General features: G+C 56.8%; 1 protein-coding gene across 1 annotated transcript; it reads left to right on the top strand.

Moving 5' to 3' along the window:
- Positions 1–3,625: 3,625 nt before the first annotated feature.
- On the top strand, positions 3,626–16,707 carry LMAN1L (lectin, mannose binding 1 like). Its single transcript, XM_078448891.2, has 14 exons — positions 3,626–5,197; positions 8,016–8,170; positions 8,302–8,409; positions 8,500–8,558; positions 9,892–9,991; positions 10,386–10,506; positions 11,361–11,416; positions 12,015–12,147; positions 12,452–12,603; positions 13,284–13,342; positions 13,717–13,800; positions 14,640–14,763; positions 15,389–15,516; positions 16,566–16,707. Exons 1-14 carry the CDS (start codon positions 4,744–4,746, stop codon positions 16,693–16,695), a joined length of 1,863 nt encoding a protein of 620 aa, XP_078305017.2. The 5' UTR covers positions 3,626–4,743; the 3' UTR covers positions 16,696–16,707.
- The last annotated feature ends 227 nt before the right edge of the window (positions 16,708–16,934 follow it).

Genomic DNA, 16,934 nt, shown 5'->3' with positions numbered 1-16,934 from the left:
TGGGGGAGCTGTCGCCACCCGCCCTCCCCCACCGTCCTGCTGGGACCCGGTCCACAGGGTAAGGTCTGAGGGTCCCAGCCGCCTCGGCTGCCACGTTGTTCAAGCACAAGGAGGGCGGAAGCCGAGCCTGACTGGATGGAAGTGGGGTCCCCCTGGTAGGAGGCAACATACATGTCTCCTGCATCAAATGTCTCCTGACCCTGGAGAGTGAGGGAGGGGGAGGCTCTGAGCTGCCGGTGGTTCTCACGACTCACCTATGATGTAATAGCGCTGCCCTGTCCCCTCACGTGTGCCCAGCCCCGTGCCTGAGGATACAGAAGTTGGGGGGGGGGGGCTTCCCCACCCCACCTGGGGGACCACAGATGGAGAACGAGCACCAGCCACCGTATTTCCTCCCCTTACTCAGGTTCCCCGGGTGCTGTGGTCAGTGCGGAAGCTATAATGGTTGGGGGAGGCTCATTTCATTCCCTGAGACTGGCAGCTGAGGCTCTGACCCTGTCTCAGCCCTGTCCCAGCCAGCAGGACCTGAAATCCAGGGAGTTCTGACTTTGTAGTGTGCCTCGTGTCTGTTCCTCAGCCCCCTGCAGCCCAGCCGCCAGTGTCTGCCCCCACCCCTGCCCTCCAGCCCAGAGCAGGAGCCTCCTCACCTCCCCCAGTCCGTCCCTTCTGCACACTGTGAGGCTCGTTTTTCTAAGACCAGACCATTCGTTCAGTGACATTTGAATACCTGCTTTGTGCCAGGACTGGGATGCAGCAATGAGCAAAATAGACCTGGTGGAGTTCCCAGTTGGGAAGACAATCACTCAGACAACTACAAACTGATAGCGTGCTATGGAAAAAGACATGTATAACGTGGGGGTCAGATCTGTCTGTAGGTCAGGAAGGGCTTCCCGGAAGGGGCAGCACGTAAGCTGAGATCAAAAGGATGATCGGGAGGTGGGGGGGGGTAGGGGGGGTGGGCAGCAGCATTCCAGGAAGAGAGGCTGGGACAGGAGGCAGGACAGCTTGTTCTGAGGTCTCTGGGAAGATGGTGAAGATGGGCGGTGAGCCTTGAGGTGGACAGGGAGGCTGGGGCAAGGGTTTGGCTTTTATCACACTGAGAGCCACGGGGAGCCCGTGACAGTTCTGAGCTCCTGGTGAAGTTCCTGGGAGCACAGTGAGGACTGATAAGTGTAGGAGAGGACGGTGGGAGTGGATGGCCTCCAGAGGGATATAAGGGAAAGCTGAGCGAACTTACCAATGGATTCATAATGTAGGCGAAGGAGGGAGAGGAGCCACTGTGACCCCTGATAAGCAGGATGGCTGGGGGTGGGGGGTGCACCAGGAGACTCCTCTTCTGGAGGAAACATCTTGAGTTCTGTTAAGGACGTGCTGAGTTCCAGGCGTGCCTGTGAACTGCCAAGAGGCAATGAGCAAGTTGTTGGAACCCAGAGGCTGGAGAGGGGAATCTGAGAGTTATCAGCATGTGGTTTGGATCTAAAGCCACGGACAAGGAGGAGGTCACTGTGGGAGGACGAGCAGAAGAGGAAAGGTCCCAGGACCATGCCTGGGGGAGCGCTTAACATTGAAAGGCCTAGGAGAGGAGGATGACCAGGCCAGATACAGAGAGGAAGGCAGCAGAGTGCCCTGTGACAGGTGAGCGACAAGCCAGCAGGTCCCCTCTTCCCAGAAGACCGGAGCCCGCTGCCGGTGTTAGCCATGAGGAGGTTGCCGGTGACATCAGCAAAACCTGAGTTTGCAGGGGTGCAGATTTGAGGCCTCGCTAGAGGAGGGTGCGAGCGATGTGGGAAAGTCGCCAGTCTTAGGAGATCCAGCTGTAAGAAGAGGAAAGAGGATGAGGTAGAAGATTGGAAGGAGGCAGAGGCATGGGCAGATCCGATGCCAAAGGGAATGACATTTACCTTCTGGCCGCACCCATGTGCTGAGCAGACAGAGAAGATAGAGGTGCAGGGATGGTAGTGATCGAAGGGGAGCCTTCCTTAGAGCACAAGGGCGTGTGCCTGCAATGGGAGCCCGTGTCCTGATGAAGGACAGAGGGACCCATGGGCGACGCCCCGGTGACAATAATAATCAGACCCCGGGTGGCATGGCAGGGAGTTCTGGTTTGGAGTTTGCTGATCCCCGTGGCATACTCTCACCACGGGCGATGTCAAGCTCCCAACCTGACTTCACTGAAGGCACATTTGACCGTTGGCTCAGGTTCAGAAACCTGCAATGGGCCACGGGATCAGGAGCAGGAAGCAGGGAGGGGCAGGAAGGGACAGTGTCCAGCAGATGATGGGCTGCGGGAACGCAGGCTCAGGTAGCCAGGTGCTCCCAAGCTTTCCGCCTGGTGGTATGAGTCCTCCCCATCCCTTCCTTACTTCCTTTCTCTCACTTGGTTTATGGCTTTTTTGTTCCCTCCTTTCTTTTCTCCCATCCTTCTCTTCCGCTCTGTGCTGGACGCTGGCGTATCATAGATGAGCAAAATGGAGTTCTTACCCTCAAGTTGTTCGTGACTAATAGGGATCCCACTCAGGCTCAACTTGGTGCCCAGAGGTCTGGTGAGGTGGAGGAGGCGGGAGGCGTTAGGTGGCTTCTCAGACATGCAGAGGTCAGGCAGGGACAGAGAATGAGGAGTTTCTGGCAAAGGAGGGGCACTGCCCAGGCCAAGGTGCTGAGGTGCTCTGGCCAGATGACATGCTTCAGCGTGGCTGGGCCCAAGGAGCCAATGAGGGTCTTTTGGGAGGAAGTAAGTCCGGAGAGAGAACAGGGCCCAGGCCCACCTGGCTTTGCAGGCCCCATGAATTTAACTTCATACAAAGGTGGCCAGGAGCAATTGTGTTCAGGGACAAGCAAGGAGTGGTGTGGTCAGATCTGCATTTTAGAAAAATAATTCTGGTTATAATCTGGCCCTGGGGGTGGGAGCGTCCAGAGGGGGGACAGGGAGACAGCAAGGAGGCTATGGTGGCCAGGCAGGAGGGGACTGGTGGTGGCCTGGACTGGGGAAGCCATAGGAGATGGAAGGAAGGTGAACACAGCTGACGTTTTACTGAGCTGAGTGCTCAGTGTCTGCCAGGCCCTGTGTTCTAAGCACATTAGACATATCGTCTCGCGTCCCCCTCCAGTCGACTCTCGGGGCCCCATTGTACAGATAAAGAAAAGGCTTGGGGATTAGAGGATCAGGTAAGGCAATATAAGAGTAGCAAGAACAAATTGAAGAGCTTGCTCAGGCTTGACAAGGTGGGGGTTGCCATCCATGAGACCCTAGCCCTGGACCAGGATGGGCCAGAGGCTGCAGAACACGAGTTTCGTTTGGACATGTTGTCTGGGGGCCTTTGTGACATCCAAGCAGAGAGGTCCCCTGCAGAGTTAGACATTCATTCAGGCCTGAGGCTCTGGGAGAAGCCGGGTTGACTGTAAGAGGTTTGGGGATCCATGGCTAGAAGCCATGGACGCAGGTGAACTTGGCCAGGGAGCACGTGGAGAGTGAAGAGAGGTGCAAACACAGGGAGCCCCGGTGTGCGGGGCCAGGAAGGAAGAGCAGTGGCAAAGGAGCAGCTAAGGGGGCCGTCAGAGGTAGGGGAGTCCTGCGGGGCGCGAGGAGGCTCCTCAGAGCACAGGGGAGGGGAGACGAGGAAGCGGATGTTCACGTCATCCCTCATTGCAGAGACAGGTTGAGAAGTAATGCACTAGAAGCAAAGAACAAGGTCACCGTCAGGCCTGCTGGAGCGGTTTTCATGGGGCAGTGGGGGCCGGAGCCAGAAGGGGACTGACTGAGTGACAGGCGAGGGAGTGGGACCAGACTGGGGCCTGCCTTTCCGCAGCGTGGCCATGGAGGTGAGGGGCGAGAGGGGGGAGGCCGCTGAGGGCTTACTTACTGTTGAGAAATGAAGGTTTGCCTTTAGCATGTCCTGAAATTTTCCATTTACAGCCTTGATTTTAATTAATTGGTAGAGCTTCGGTAACTCCATCCTACTGGGAACTTACAAAGTACAGTGAAACTTCAGCTAGCCAGAATTCTTGGCAAACGAGCCACTCTGGAAAACGAACGTTTATTGGCGTGAAAAGATTTGAAATATAGGATTTCTTTTTAAAAACATTTTTAGTATGGATATAATCACATAAACATATGCAATAGGGAGAAGACTGTAATGAACCCCCACATCCTCACCATCCCACGTGAACAGTAGCTCCAGACCAGTCCTGTGCCCTCCACACCCCGCTGCCCCCAAACTCTGGGACACTTGGAGGCAAACCCTAGACATTTTACCACTTCATTTGTACAGCTTTGGTACATTTCTCTAAGAGACAAAACCCTTTTTTAAAAACTGTGACCACAATACCATTATCACGCCTAAAATCTTTAACAATAATTCCTTAATTTAATCAAGCATTCATTGTTCGGATTCCCCAACAGTCTCATTTTCCGCCCCCAGTTGGTGGGTTAAAATTAGGCTCCAAACAAGTCCACACATGGCATTTATTTGCTCTGTCTGTTAAGACTCCCTTTCTTCTCTTCGTGTCATTTGCGTGTTGAGGAAACCGGGCTGCCCGGAGGCATGTGTGTTTGGGAATGTGGGACAGAGCTGGGCACCACAGCGGAGCGAGCAGGACGGGGAAGTCCGGGGTTGGCAGGATGATGACCAGATAGTCGGGACACCTAGCTGCGGGAAGGAGGCAGGATGTGGAGGCCCGTCCTGAGCAAGGGGAGAGGCCAGGGCTGCTGAGGGCTGGGCCTGTCCTCATGATCCCCGAGGCGTTATGGCTGCCGGAGCTGAAGAGAGGTGGAAAGATGGCCAGGGCCCAGGAATGGGGCAGAGCCAGGTGGGCGACAGGTCAGGGGTCAGGCTGGAGATAAGGAAGGGGCTGGGCCTGAGGTCAGGCCTAGAAGGAACAGGATGTCTGTTGGGGCTGAAGGGAGAGAGGGGAGGGCCAACAGAAACCAGCTCCTCCCCACCTGGCCCCGTCCCCAGGGCCCCTCCCCTGGCCTCCCAGCTGCGGCTCCACTCAGGGGCCCAGACACCAGTTCCCTTCACAATGCTGGTGATCAGGGGCCCTGATCCCTTGTTCTGCCTTCTCCTCCTCCTGCTCGTGGGCCCCCACAACCCCGTGGGGGCCAGTCCTCCTCAGAGAAGGTTTGAGTATAAGCTCAGCTTCAAAGGACCAAGACTGGCGTTGCCTGGGGCTGGAATACCCTTCTGGAGTCATCATGGAGGTGAGGGGTGGGGTGGGGACCAGCCATGCCCAGGGTCCCTCATAGTGCTGGAGGGGCTGACCAGCTCTGGGTGGCTGTGACTTGGGGAAGAGTGGGCCTGCCGGTACCAGCCTCTGCCCAAGACGGGGCCAGGCCTGGGGCAGGCAGGACCTTCGCCCCGGGACCCCTCCCAGGCTTGTCTCCCGTTCCACCCACCACAATCCCACCCCACTACCGGTCTCCGTTTCTCTTCTCTGCCTCTCTCGTTCTCTGCCCTAGGATTTCTCTCTTTTCCTTTTGCCTCTCCTTGGACCCCCTCTCCCTCCTCTGCCCCTTGGACCCGTAAACACACACATGCTCACGTGCTGAGTCCCAGACACGCAGACACAAGGCAGCTGGGACCAGCACCAACCTCCCTTCTCCCTGCTCCTTGCTGCCGGGCCTGCGGCTGTCCACAAGAACGGGGGGACTGCCCGAAGGGAGGCACCCTCGTGGCCAGCTGCTTTGCCAGAGAGGGCACCAGCTCTGCCCTGTGTGTGTGCTGGGTGGAAGCAGGCACGAGAGCATCTTAACTTCAGGAACTTCCAAACCCAGACCTACAAGGAGTCTGTCTTCTACTTGATCTTGTTCATTAAGGATTTTTGAGGACTTACAAGGACCTATGCAGTAGAGAGGAGCTTAAATTAGGAATGAGCAAGAAGAATGAGACTTAGGGTTAGGGCCAGAGGCATGAAATGAATCCAGGAACAGGGCTTGTGGCCAAAATATGCTGTGAGGTCTGCCCACCCTTCAGAGTTGGGCCATGGATCTGGTTCAGAGCCACCTAGCAGGCAAAACAAAAAGAGAAAGCAGATTCGTTATGTATTTCTGTGTCTGTGAGATGTAAGTTCTGAGAACGGCATGATTTCTGATTGGGTCTTGGCCCAATCTTCCCTCACAGAGGCACAGGAGGTAAACAAAGGAAGGGGCTGATTCTCACAGCACCAAGCCAGGCCCTGCCTCAAGCCTAGGATGGCAGGGCCTGTACAGCACACACTGCCGGGGGCCTTGTCAAGTCTGGCGTGTCACAGACCACAGTGGGGAGCAGAGGCACATTCTCCAAGATCACGCAGTGATAAGCTTACCGTCCATTCATTCATTCCTTCACTCACTCATTCACTCATCCTTTTGCCAGAATTCTACCACCATGCCCCTCTGTGCCCAGGCCAGAGACACAGGGCTGAGTCAGACTCAGGGGGCCCACACTTTGGGGTGAGGCCTCATGAACGATCCACATAGAGCTGAATGAGTAAGTGTAGTATACAGTGGGCAATCCTTGCCTCCCACAAGTCACTTCGGAGGCAGTGGTGGCTTCTAAGGCCCCCCAGGACTCCTGGCCTTGCAGCTTCCGAGCCTCCCTGCCCCCAACCCTGGCCTTTGCTGAGCAAACAGCCTGGATTAGCAGTCTCCGGAAAGTCCTAGCAGGGACTGGGCCTTGGGCCAGGTTCCAGGCTGGCAGGCCAGAGGGGTGGGGAGCCAGCTGGGGTGAAGCCTCTGATCTCCCCTCTGATTCCTGCCAAACCTGCCTCAGTTTCTCTCCCCTTTCCTTCGCCTCCCCCACCCCCGGCCTCTGTGAATTCTCTCTCACACACACTCCCTTTCCTCACAGTCCTGTCAGCCAGTTGTCACCTTTGCTTTCAGGCTTTCCTCATCTTGGAATGCCCCCTGGGGACCTGCACCCAGAGCCCCACCCCGCGCCCCCGCCTCAATGGGCCACACTGGAGTCTCTCCATGCTTCCACAGCCTGGAGTCCTAAACCCCAACACGGTTGTTCTCGCAAAGTACTCTCCTGTGTCTAGTGGCCTCGGGCGTGTCCTTTTCCCTCACGGGGCCTGTTTCCTCCCCTGAGAAACAGAAAGGGGTGGACGCAAATGTCTCTTGTTGGAGAAACGTGTTACAGCTGACACCTGAACAACGCAGGGGTTAGGGGCGCCGACCCCACACACAGTGGAAAATTCGAGTATAATAATAACCCGGCTCCCCCAGAGCTTAACCGCTAACAACCTGCTGTCAACCAAAGCCTTACCAATAACATAGACCGTGGAGTAACACTTTTTTTTTTTTTATGTTGTATGTATTATATTCGGTATAAAGTAAGCCGGAGAAGAAAGGAAAATGTTATTAAGAAAATCCTAAGAAAGAGAAAATACATTTACGCTATCGTACTGTATTTATCGAAAAAAAACTCCACATGTGGGGCGCCCGGGTGGCTCAGTCGGTTGAGCGTCCAACTTCGGCTCAGGTCATGATCTCACGGTTCGTGAGTTTGAACCCCGCGTCGGGCTCTATGCTGACAGCTCAGAGCATGGGGCCTGCTTCGGATTCTGTCTCCTTCTCTCTCTGCCCCTCCCCACTTGGGCTCTGTCTCTCTCTCAAAAATAAATAAAGGTAAAAAAAAAGTTTTTTTTAAACGAAACAAAACAAAAAAAACTCCACATGGAAGTGGACCCGTGCCATTCAAAGCTATGGAATCAGATGGAGCTGAGTTCCAATCCACTCAGTTCCTTAACTTCTCTGAGCCTCAGTTTCCTCATGTGTCAGATGGGGTCTTAGAAAAGCAGGCGGCACGGATTTGTGGTGAGGCTTATGTGAGAAGGCATCCGCCCCCTGGCAAAGGCCCTGCCAGCCCTGCTGGGCTCCGTGTCCCACTTCTCCTGCATCTGACTGCCCACCTCTTATTTAATGGCAAGCCTTGATGTTACTTCCTTCCCGCCCCAGAGCCCAGCCCAGGCCAGTGAGTGAGACTGATGGGGGCGTAGGGGATGGTGGGGCCCTGGCCCTGAGCTGCCCCCATCCACAGATGCCATACTGGGCCTGGAGGCAGTGCGGCTGGCCCCATCCATGCGGAACCACAGTGGCGCCGTGTGGAGCAGGGCCCCTGTCCCCTTCTCTGCCTGGGAGGTGCATGTGCAGATGAGGGTGACCGGGCCAGGGCGGCGGGGAGCCCAGGGCATGGTGAGTGGCCCCAAACCACGCCCGGCAGAGGGGGTGAGTCAGGGAGGTGGGTGGTGAGCCCGAGGTTCAGTGTCCTGCAGGCCCCCTCCCCCCCCCCCCCCGCCCCGGGCTGAGCAGCTGGGGACCCACAGGCCGTGTGGTACACCCGGGGCAGGGGCCAAGTAGGCTCTGTCCTGGAGGGGCTGGCCTCGTGGGACGGCATCGGGATCCTCTTCGACTCCTCCACCGAGGATACCCAGGTGAGTAGTGATCTCCTGTCCCCCTTCCCCCCTTCCGCTCCCCCTCCACCCTGAGCCCACGGCTGAGGCTGCTTGTCACCTCCCATGCAGAACAGCCCCATCATCCGTGTACTGGCCAGTGATGCGCACACTCGCTACGAGCCGCGTGGGTAAGGGCCAGTCCGGGCACACCCCTACCCCATTCCTGGGCCCCAAGGGCCTCAGCGGTGACCCACACTGTGTACATAAGCCCCTGCCCCAGCCTCTGACAGGGACTCATCTGAGCTGATGGCTGCTGCCCTGGAACCGCCTCTCGCTTGTCCCAGCTGTGCCTCCTCTAGGACGGGGACCAGAGTCTGCGTGCTCTTCCCAGGAACTGCCCCACTGAGTCCTCAATTCATTCAACCTAACGCCCCAGGTTGGGGGATGGGGCATGAAACGACACAGGGCGTAGCCTGCACTGAGTGTTGCCACTCACACCGTCTCATCTGATCAGCAACACTCTTGAGAAGGGGAGATCATTAGTCCCCAACTACAGGTGAGGGCATTGAGGTCCAGAGAGGTGGAGTGAATGGCCGAAGGTCACAGAGCCCTTCGCAGAGCTGAGAGCTTTGAGGTCAGATGGTCCCCGCCCTTCCCCTGAGCCAGCCGCCTCCCTGCCAGAGCCTTCCCTTTCTCCCCGATGACGATGACGAGGCTTCCCATCCCATCCAGGCCCTTCTTCAGTGTCTCCCAGCACGCATCCCTTAGCTCATAACAATTAGAATAATTGCTAGCATTTATGGAGTAGAGCTTACCTGTCTGCGGGGCACAGCGCCAAGCACTTTACATTCACTGTCTTAGCTAACCCTCATAACAATGTTATGAGCTAGTTCCAATTATTATCCTCATTTTAAAGACGGGGGAGCTCGGGTTTGGAAAGATGTGGTCATTTGCCCAAGGTCACACAGTTAGAGTGCAAATCGCAGAGCTGGCTTCTCCCTGCTCTGTGCGGCCTCCCTCTTAGCCGCAGGTGGAAGCGCTGTCTGTGTGCCCAGAGAAACCTGGGACCTCTCGGGCCCACAGAACGCGGCTCCCGTCCTCTGTCCTGAGTCTGTCCTGCTGCAGTCTGAGTCTGGCAGAAAAAAGAGGAAAGAGGAGCCCTCCCCAGAGGCGCAGGGGAACGAGGAGTCTGGGGTGGGGGGGACAGTGGAAGAGGTGGGGGGCCTGGGGGGTTGAGGGCAGAGCTCCAGTGCTGCTCCAGGCTCTGTCCCCCTAGGGAAGAGTCACAGGAAGGCCCTGGCGTCTTCTGCCAGGCAAGTCTTGCTTTCCAGCTCCCCTCTCTCCTGCTAAAGAAGCAAGGGAGACTCATGCTAGACAACAGGGACACGTTCCATCCCGGGTGACCCGTGGGGCAAGGGGGTGGGGGCATGCTGTAGGCCTGGGCAGAAGGGACCCTGGGACGACCCCCACTGTCCAGGCCTTGCGCCCTGTGTGGCCTGGCTGAACTCCAAGTGCCCACAGGGATGCAGCCAGCGGGGTGCTGGGCTCCTGCCACCGGGACTTCCGTAACCTGCCGAACCCCCTCAGAGTTCGGATCACCTACTGGGGGCAGAGGCTGCGGGTGAGTAGCCCTTCCTGCTTTCTCAGATTCTCTGGGCAGGGAGTGCAAACTATAGGACTCAGAGCTACGGAGTTGCTATGTGAGTGCCCATGGCCCCAACACACCCGTGCCTGTGACACCACACAGGGGCCCGACACATACAGGTGGCACCCACACGGGACCCTCCTCCCTGCACAGACTCCTAACTCCCAGAGCACATACTGACGAGGGCTAGTGTGAGACCAGGCAAGCGTGCCCCTCCACGCCATGCTGACACCAAGCTGGGTGGCCGCTTGCCCACCTTTAGAACCAGGGAAGCCAGTGAATCAAAGGTGGGGATGATAACCCGCTGCCGGGGTCAGGGGAGAGGTGGGGGGTTCCAACCGCGAGGGGCTCACTCCTCTGTGCCCCTCAGGTGTCCTTGAATAGTGGCCTCACTCCCAACGACTTAGATGAGGTCTGTGTTGACGTGGGTCCACTGCTTTTGGCTCCTGGAGGTTTCTTTGGGGTCTCGGCAGCCACTGGCACCCTGGCAGGTGAGGGCCTTCCTTCTGAGCAGGTGAGAGCAGAGGAATGGTACCTAATGAAACATCCTGAGCACACCTTCTAAAGAGCTCTGGGTGTGGGGCCAGCCACTTCCTCTCTGTGTGGTCTGGGCAAGTCATGAGCCCTCTCTGGGCCTGTGTTACCATCGGGGCAAGGTCATGTCTGCCTTGCAGAGTTGCTGAAAGTCTCAAATAGGATAAAGCACAAGAAGCTTTTATTCCAGTGATGGCCCCATAAGTGCCCCAAGCTGGGAACTGTGGGGCAAGTAGAAGAGGGACAGCCATGAGGACATTGAGGAAATTGTTACACCGCAAAGGGGTGTAACATAATGAAGAGTCCACGGAGGGACCCACAGCTGGCAAGCAGGGTGCAGTCTGAGGGTGGGAGTTCTCGAAGGCTCGGACTTTAGTCTTTAGACTGTGAGCACTAGGGAGCAGTGGAAGGTTTCCAAGGAGGAAAGGGACACGGTCTCAGAGCCATGCTGAGGAGGTGGCCATCATATGGTTGTTTCTGCCACTCTGGGGCCTGAGGGTGTCACTCATTCTGTTGCCATGGCTGTAGCCCAGGACTGTCCAGTTTTCCCACTCAGTGTGGGCCCACCCTTGGCTCTGCGTGTGGGTCAACCCTCACAGTCCACCCATCTGCTTGTCTGCCCCTCACACCTTTCCCATGAAGTGAGCAAGACGAAGGTTAGAGAGGCCCAGAGTCACCCAGATCTCCTGCCTGCCTGGAATATAATAGAGCCAGGCGGGGGGAAGGGGGAGGTGGGGGGGGTGAGGGCTGAGTGAGTGGGCTGCTGGGCAAGGGCGGGGGTCTTACCTTCCCTTCTCTGCCCCCCTTCCAGATGACCATGACATCCTGTCCTTCCTGACCTTCAGTCTGAGTGAGCCGGATCCAAAGGTGATGCCACCCCTGGGTCAGCCTTCAGGGATTGCTGGGGGACAGTCCAGGGACCCCTTCCTGCCCCAGATGCTTCTATGTCATGGTGTGGTCAGCCCTGTCATTCGAGCCGCTATCTCTACTGATCTCTCTCTTTCTCTCTCTCTGAGTTGCTCAGACCAGGCCTTGTGCTGGGCAGTGCAGGGGGCCAGAGGTGACCTAGAGCTAGGCCCCGTTCCTGAAGCACCTCCCAGGCCATCAGGGGGCTGTGGGAGCACAGAGGACGGGTCCTGACCAGCCAGGGGAGCAGGGAAAGCCACCTGGAAGGCATGAGCTTGAAAGGCAGAGAGAGTAGCTGAGTGGAGGAGCAGCACAGACAAAGGTCTGAGTCCTGGGCGAGCCGCTGGGGCCTGGGCGGCAGCTGGAGACATAAGCGTGGGGGATCGGCGGCAGCAGAGCCTGAAACCACAGGGCTTGGTGGCCGGGGTGCTTCTTCCCTGGGTGGGATGCGTGTTTGGTCCGGGAGCGGAACTGGGCTTGTGGAGGCCCCGTGGGAAGGCTCCCCTCACCCGCAGCTCTCCCACGGGTCTCAGGCCTGAGTTTGGTCTTCTTCCTCCAGCCTCCCCCACCGCCCTTTCTGGAGATGGAGCAGCTCCGGCTGGTGAAGCAGCTGGAAGGGCTTCGGGCAAGGCTGGCCCTGGGCACCAGGGAGGATGTGATCCCAAAGCTGAGCTCCGAAGTCCAGGAAGAGGGTAGGGACCCAGGGAGCAGGCAGGGGAAGTAGGGGTCCATTTGAGCATCACAGGATCCTCTTCCCTTGGAATCAGGAGTGCTTTAACCAATCGGGAGACGAAGGTTCAAGGAGGCCATATCTAGCAGACCCCGGGGCCCAGGCTCTGTCCGATCCCCACCCCACCACCCAGACACAACTTTCTGGGGGAGAGCTGGAGGCAGAAGCCATGTCTTTCTGCCCCTCCTCTCCAATAAGCCCCAAAAGATAGGATCTGCTACCCCACTGCAGTGGGCTACCGGGCCCAGCTCTGCCCCAATCTCCAGGGAAAAGGATCCTTGGCCTGGAAGAGACGTTGGGCAGACACCGCCAGATCCTGCAGGCTCTCCAGGGTCTCTCCAGACAGTTGGCCCAGGCCGAGAGGCAGTGGAAGAAGCACCTGGGGACCCCAGGCCACGCCAGGCCTGAGGGAGCCTGGGTGAGTGGCCCCTTGGGCACCCAAGGCCCTGCCTGCAGGCCTGGAAAAGCAAGCTCCCTAGCCACTGGGTTCCTGGCACTGGTGAGCTCCCTCGGTCCAGAAAGAGGAGCAAGCACTATACTTAGGATCTAGTCTCCCCCAAGGTCTGGAGGGAAAGGAGGGCAGGGGTGCAGTGCTGCAGGTTGCAGGAGGGGGTAGACCTGCCAGGACGGGGAGCATACAGGAGGGTAGCCCTGCACGAGCAAATGCCCACGGATCCACGCGGCCGGGGCCGGGGAGAGGAGATGCCAGGTATTTGGACACGGGTCTGTAGACAAGCGCCAGAAATAGACTGGGTGCTAATTTGCATGTAGCTCCACATGTGATTTGGTTCCCATACGGCTTGCTTAATGCTCAGACGCACCAGAATCCTCGTTTTTATCTCCACTGCCACCCTGGCTTCTCCTCCAAACAGTCATGCCCCTGGCACACCCAGCCTGGGGCCCGAGAGCTGAACTCAGTCAAGCTGTTAGCTGCCAGGCAGAAGAGGCCGGCGGCTCCTGTGGGCTTTGCTGGGCTCTGGCAGCTCAGGGTTTACATCTTGTGTCCTCAGGCCAGAGCAGCTGAGGCTGGGCTGCTGGAGTGGGGGAGTGGGGATGGGGCCACACTCCAAGGCTAGGCCTCTATGATCCTATTTCCAGGCCCGGAACTCTTGCTGCCAGATTCTCTCCACCCCAGAGAGGGGCAGCCACTTCTCCAGGCCACTCACCGAGACAGAGGCCTAAGCATTGAGAGTTGCTCGGCACTGGCCCCATCCTGGACTGTGCCCTGCGGTTGGGGTCGGGGAGAGGGGGGCGGTAGGTAGAAGACTGGACTGGGCCTCTGCCTCCTTTAAGGGCAGAACCACTTCTGAAAGGGGGAGGAAGCCCATGACCCTCAGGGGGAGGGATTTGAGAAGAGGGGGAATCCAGAAGCCCAGATGCACAGGGGATAAACTCAACGTGTCAGATAATGTCCAAACTGAGGAAGGGCCAGGTGAGGTAGTAAGGCGTTCCAGAAGGAAGAGGGCTACAGTGTCCTCGGGAAGGTAGACTCTGAGAAGAGAAAGGCTGTGGCCTGGGCCCTGGAGAACAGGCTGGCCCTGCTGCAGGATTCTGCCAAGGTCAGTGCCCTGCTCCGTGGACAGAGGACTCTGCTCCAGGACCTGCAAGAGATGAGGTAAGGGCACCTGCGAAGAGGGGTTCTGGGGGAGGGGCAGAGAAGTCCGGCTCCACCCACTTGCTCAGCCTCAAGTTCCTCCATTGGCCCCCTATTCCTTTCCTCACTTCCTGAGCATCCAGCACAAAGCCTGGCACACAGGGAGGGGCGGGGGCAGAGTTAAGTCTGTCCAGTTGACCTGAATTTAATTGAATTCAAGTTTAAAGTTTTGAAAATCCTAATTTAAAAGTAACTCTCCCTGGGGAGGGACACAAACCCCCTCCCCAGGGAGAGTTAGTAAATCTGAGCTTTCCTTCAGGGACGGCTCCTGGCATGAGGGGATGTTTTGATGGCGTTCTTGGAGGAACCATAACCAAGATCAGGCCGAGCCGAAGAGGGCAGTCCCTGACTTCTTTTTGCCCCCCTCCGGCCTCCCAGCAGCCAAGCCCAGGGAGCTACCCATGGGGCTCTGGGGACAGGGAAGTCACCCTGATGCTACAGAGCAGGGAAGCTTCAGGCTGGGTGCTGGATTCTGGGTCCCTCACCCACATCTAGATGCTTGGGGATGGGAAGATGGGAAGAGGGAGAGGAACCAAATCCCCTGGGGCCTGGGGATGGAAAACAAAGCCCAGGGAGCCTGGAGTTGAAACAGACAACTTTAAGACCCTTCTCTGAGCTAAAGCTGTCTGAGGATATAGGAAGAAGGTTTGGGGTAAGACCAGCCCCTAAGAAGGGGCCCTGTGGATGGTGCCTGTTTCCCACCAGGTGCTGCCGTTAGGGATTGTGAGAAATGGTTAGGAGGCCTGGGTGCAACCAGAAGAGATAATGAGTCATCTCCCTTGGTTTCCACCCCCCACCAGGGAAGCAGCTGCCCACGTGGTCTCAAAAGCCCAGCTCTTCTATCTGCCTGTGGGCACCAAGCATCATTTCTCAGAGCTGGCCCAGATCCTGGGCCTCCTGCAGAAGGACCTTCGGGGCCCACTGGTAAGGGGGAAGGAAGGGGTGCCATGGGGGCCCCATCCTTGAGGTTCTGGCTCAGCCCCCTTCTTCCAGCACTTCTGCGTCCCCAGGCCCCTTCTGCCCTTGCACTCCCCTCCCGGGACTGCTGACAGGCACGCCTGTATCTGTGCCTGTGTCTGTGATACAGATCTCACCTTCTCTCTGCCCTCTCTGCACTCTGGAGAGTCCCACAGACTCTCAATGGCAGCAGGACCCTGGGGACCATTTGGTCCAACCCCTTCAGTGACCAGAAGGGAAATGGCAGTACTAGAGATCCATGGTGGAACCTTCCCTTCCCTGTGTCCCTGGCCCATCTTGCTCCTACTTCGGCCCTCACCATCACCTTGTCTTTCACTCTATTTCTTTCTCATCTCTAGAGCCTTCAGACCCCTGGTGATCCCTGGCCCCAGGCCTTCCCAGCTGTCCCCACAGACGGAGCCAGGGGAGCTAGGGTTGGGGAAGTAGCTTCCTCTCCAAGCTCCCTGGATGAGAACCAGGGTGCCCCAAGCCTGGGGGAGGGAAATAGAGCCCACACATGGCCCAGATTCCAGGTCCCCTTTTTCCTTCTGGGTAAGAAGCCGATCCAGGACCTTAGAATGTCCCCTTTCAGAAAGCGGCAGCCAAGAACCGCCGCCCACCTGGCCAACCCCCAGGAGCCTCCTCGTGCCTGCGGCCCAGCATCTTCTTGTTCTTCCTCCTCATTCAGACTATAGGCTTCTTCTGTTACGTGCACTTCAGGTGGGTCTTCCCATGACTGAGACATGCTATACTACTTGACATCTCTTGATTCTGGGTCATAGCCATTCGATTGGAGACATGGGGCACTGAGGCCCAGGGGTAACATGCCTGGTCTACCAGGGGCAAGGAGCAGCACCCAGGCTAGGACCCATTTTTCCAACAAGCTCTACTGGCCCATCTAAGTCCTGCCCTCACAAAACTCACTTGCTAATGTGAGAAACCGATGAGTAACTGATAGTCACACCCTATCTGGTCAGTGCCATAATGGCAGGGAGCTCAGGGGCTGTAACAGTATGGGAAAAAAGCACTTGACCCAGCTTAGGGAGATCAAGGAATTGACTAGAAGGGACATTGGATGTGGGTCAAGATAACTAGGAGTTTTCCAGCCTGTCAAGATAAGTAAAGGCATCAATACAGAGGAACAGGATAAGAAAAGGCATGGAAGCATGAAAAAAAAGCACAATATTCTGGAGAAAAAGTGTCAAGTTCAGTGTCAAAGCAAAAGGTGGGACCAGTTTGTGAAACTGGGCAAAGAGAATTTAAAAGAGAATTTAAAAGAGAACAAAAAGGAGGTCACTAATTCTGCTTGACGGGTGTTTGTTGAATGAATGAAACATTTAGAGATGGTGAGTGTGCTAAGGTGCTCAGAAATCGGACTGACAGTCCTTATTGGTGGAATGTCAAGACAAGAAGAATCAGTGTGGTCTGGGATGCTCCTGGAGGAGTGAAGTGTGCTGAGCTTTAAAAGCAGAGTAGAAGGAGGGACAGCCTCCAGGTAAAAATAGCAAAGGTACCAAGTGGAAATGATGACAAGCTTATGCATTATGTACGAGTTCGATGGTGGCCATAAGGCTGGAGCCACCTAGACAGGCCTTGAATGCCAAGGAAAGAGTCTGGTCCTGATGGGGCAGGCCAAGGGAGCCATAGAAGGTCTTAGAACAAGGGAGGCTGTAATGGAGAGATGGTAGAGAGGTGAATGTAGAAGCCTGGTCTCAAGAGCCCTGAAGGAAGAGATCCAAGTAACCTTCTTCTCCTTTCCCTGGCAGTAGGCAGGAGCTGGACAAGAGCCTTCAGGACTGTTTGTCCACAGGCAGCCCTCCTCTGTGTCCTGCACCACGCATTCCTGGGGCCCTGGGGATTCTGAGGAGGCAGCCTCTCTCCTCCAGCACACACGCATGACTCACCTCAAAGCCCTGAAGGAATCTCCCCAGGAAGTGGATGGTGTCCAGGGGGTGAGGGTTTGGCCAGTACTTCTCCTTCTGGGTGCCCAGCTCCTGCCCACACCTTAGCTTTTGGGTAGCTCCAATCTCATTAAAGGTGATTTCCATCTCCCCACGTTTTGTTTGATATGCTCATTTACCTTCTGGCTTTACCTTAATGTCTCTGAAGGCTTTCACCTGCTCTGGATAGGTAGCTGG

Source organism: Panthera onca, chromosome B3 (assembly GCF_046562875.1).
Source record: "Panthera onca isolate mPanOnc1 chromosome B3, mPanOnc1 haplotype 2, whole genome shotgun sequence".
NCBI lineage: Eukaryota > Metazoa > Chordata > Mammalia > Carnivora > Felidae > Panthera > Panthera onca.
This window is presented reverse-complemented; position numbering and strand designations above follow the sequence as displayed.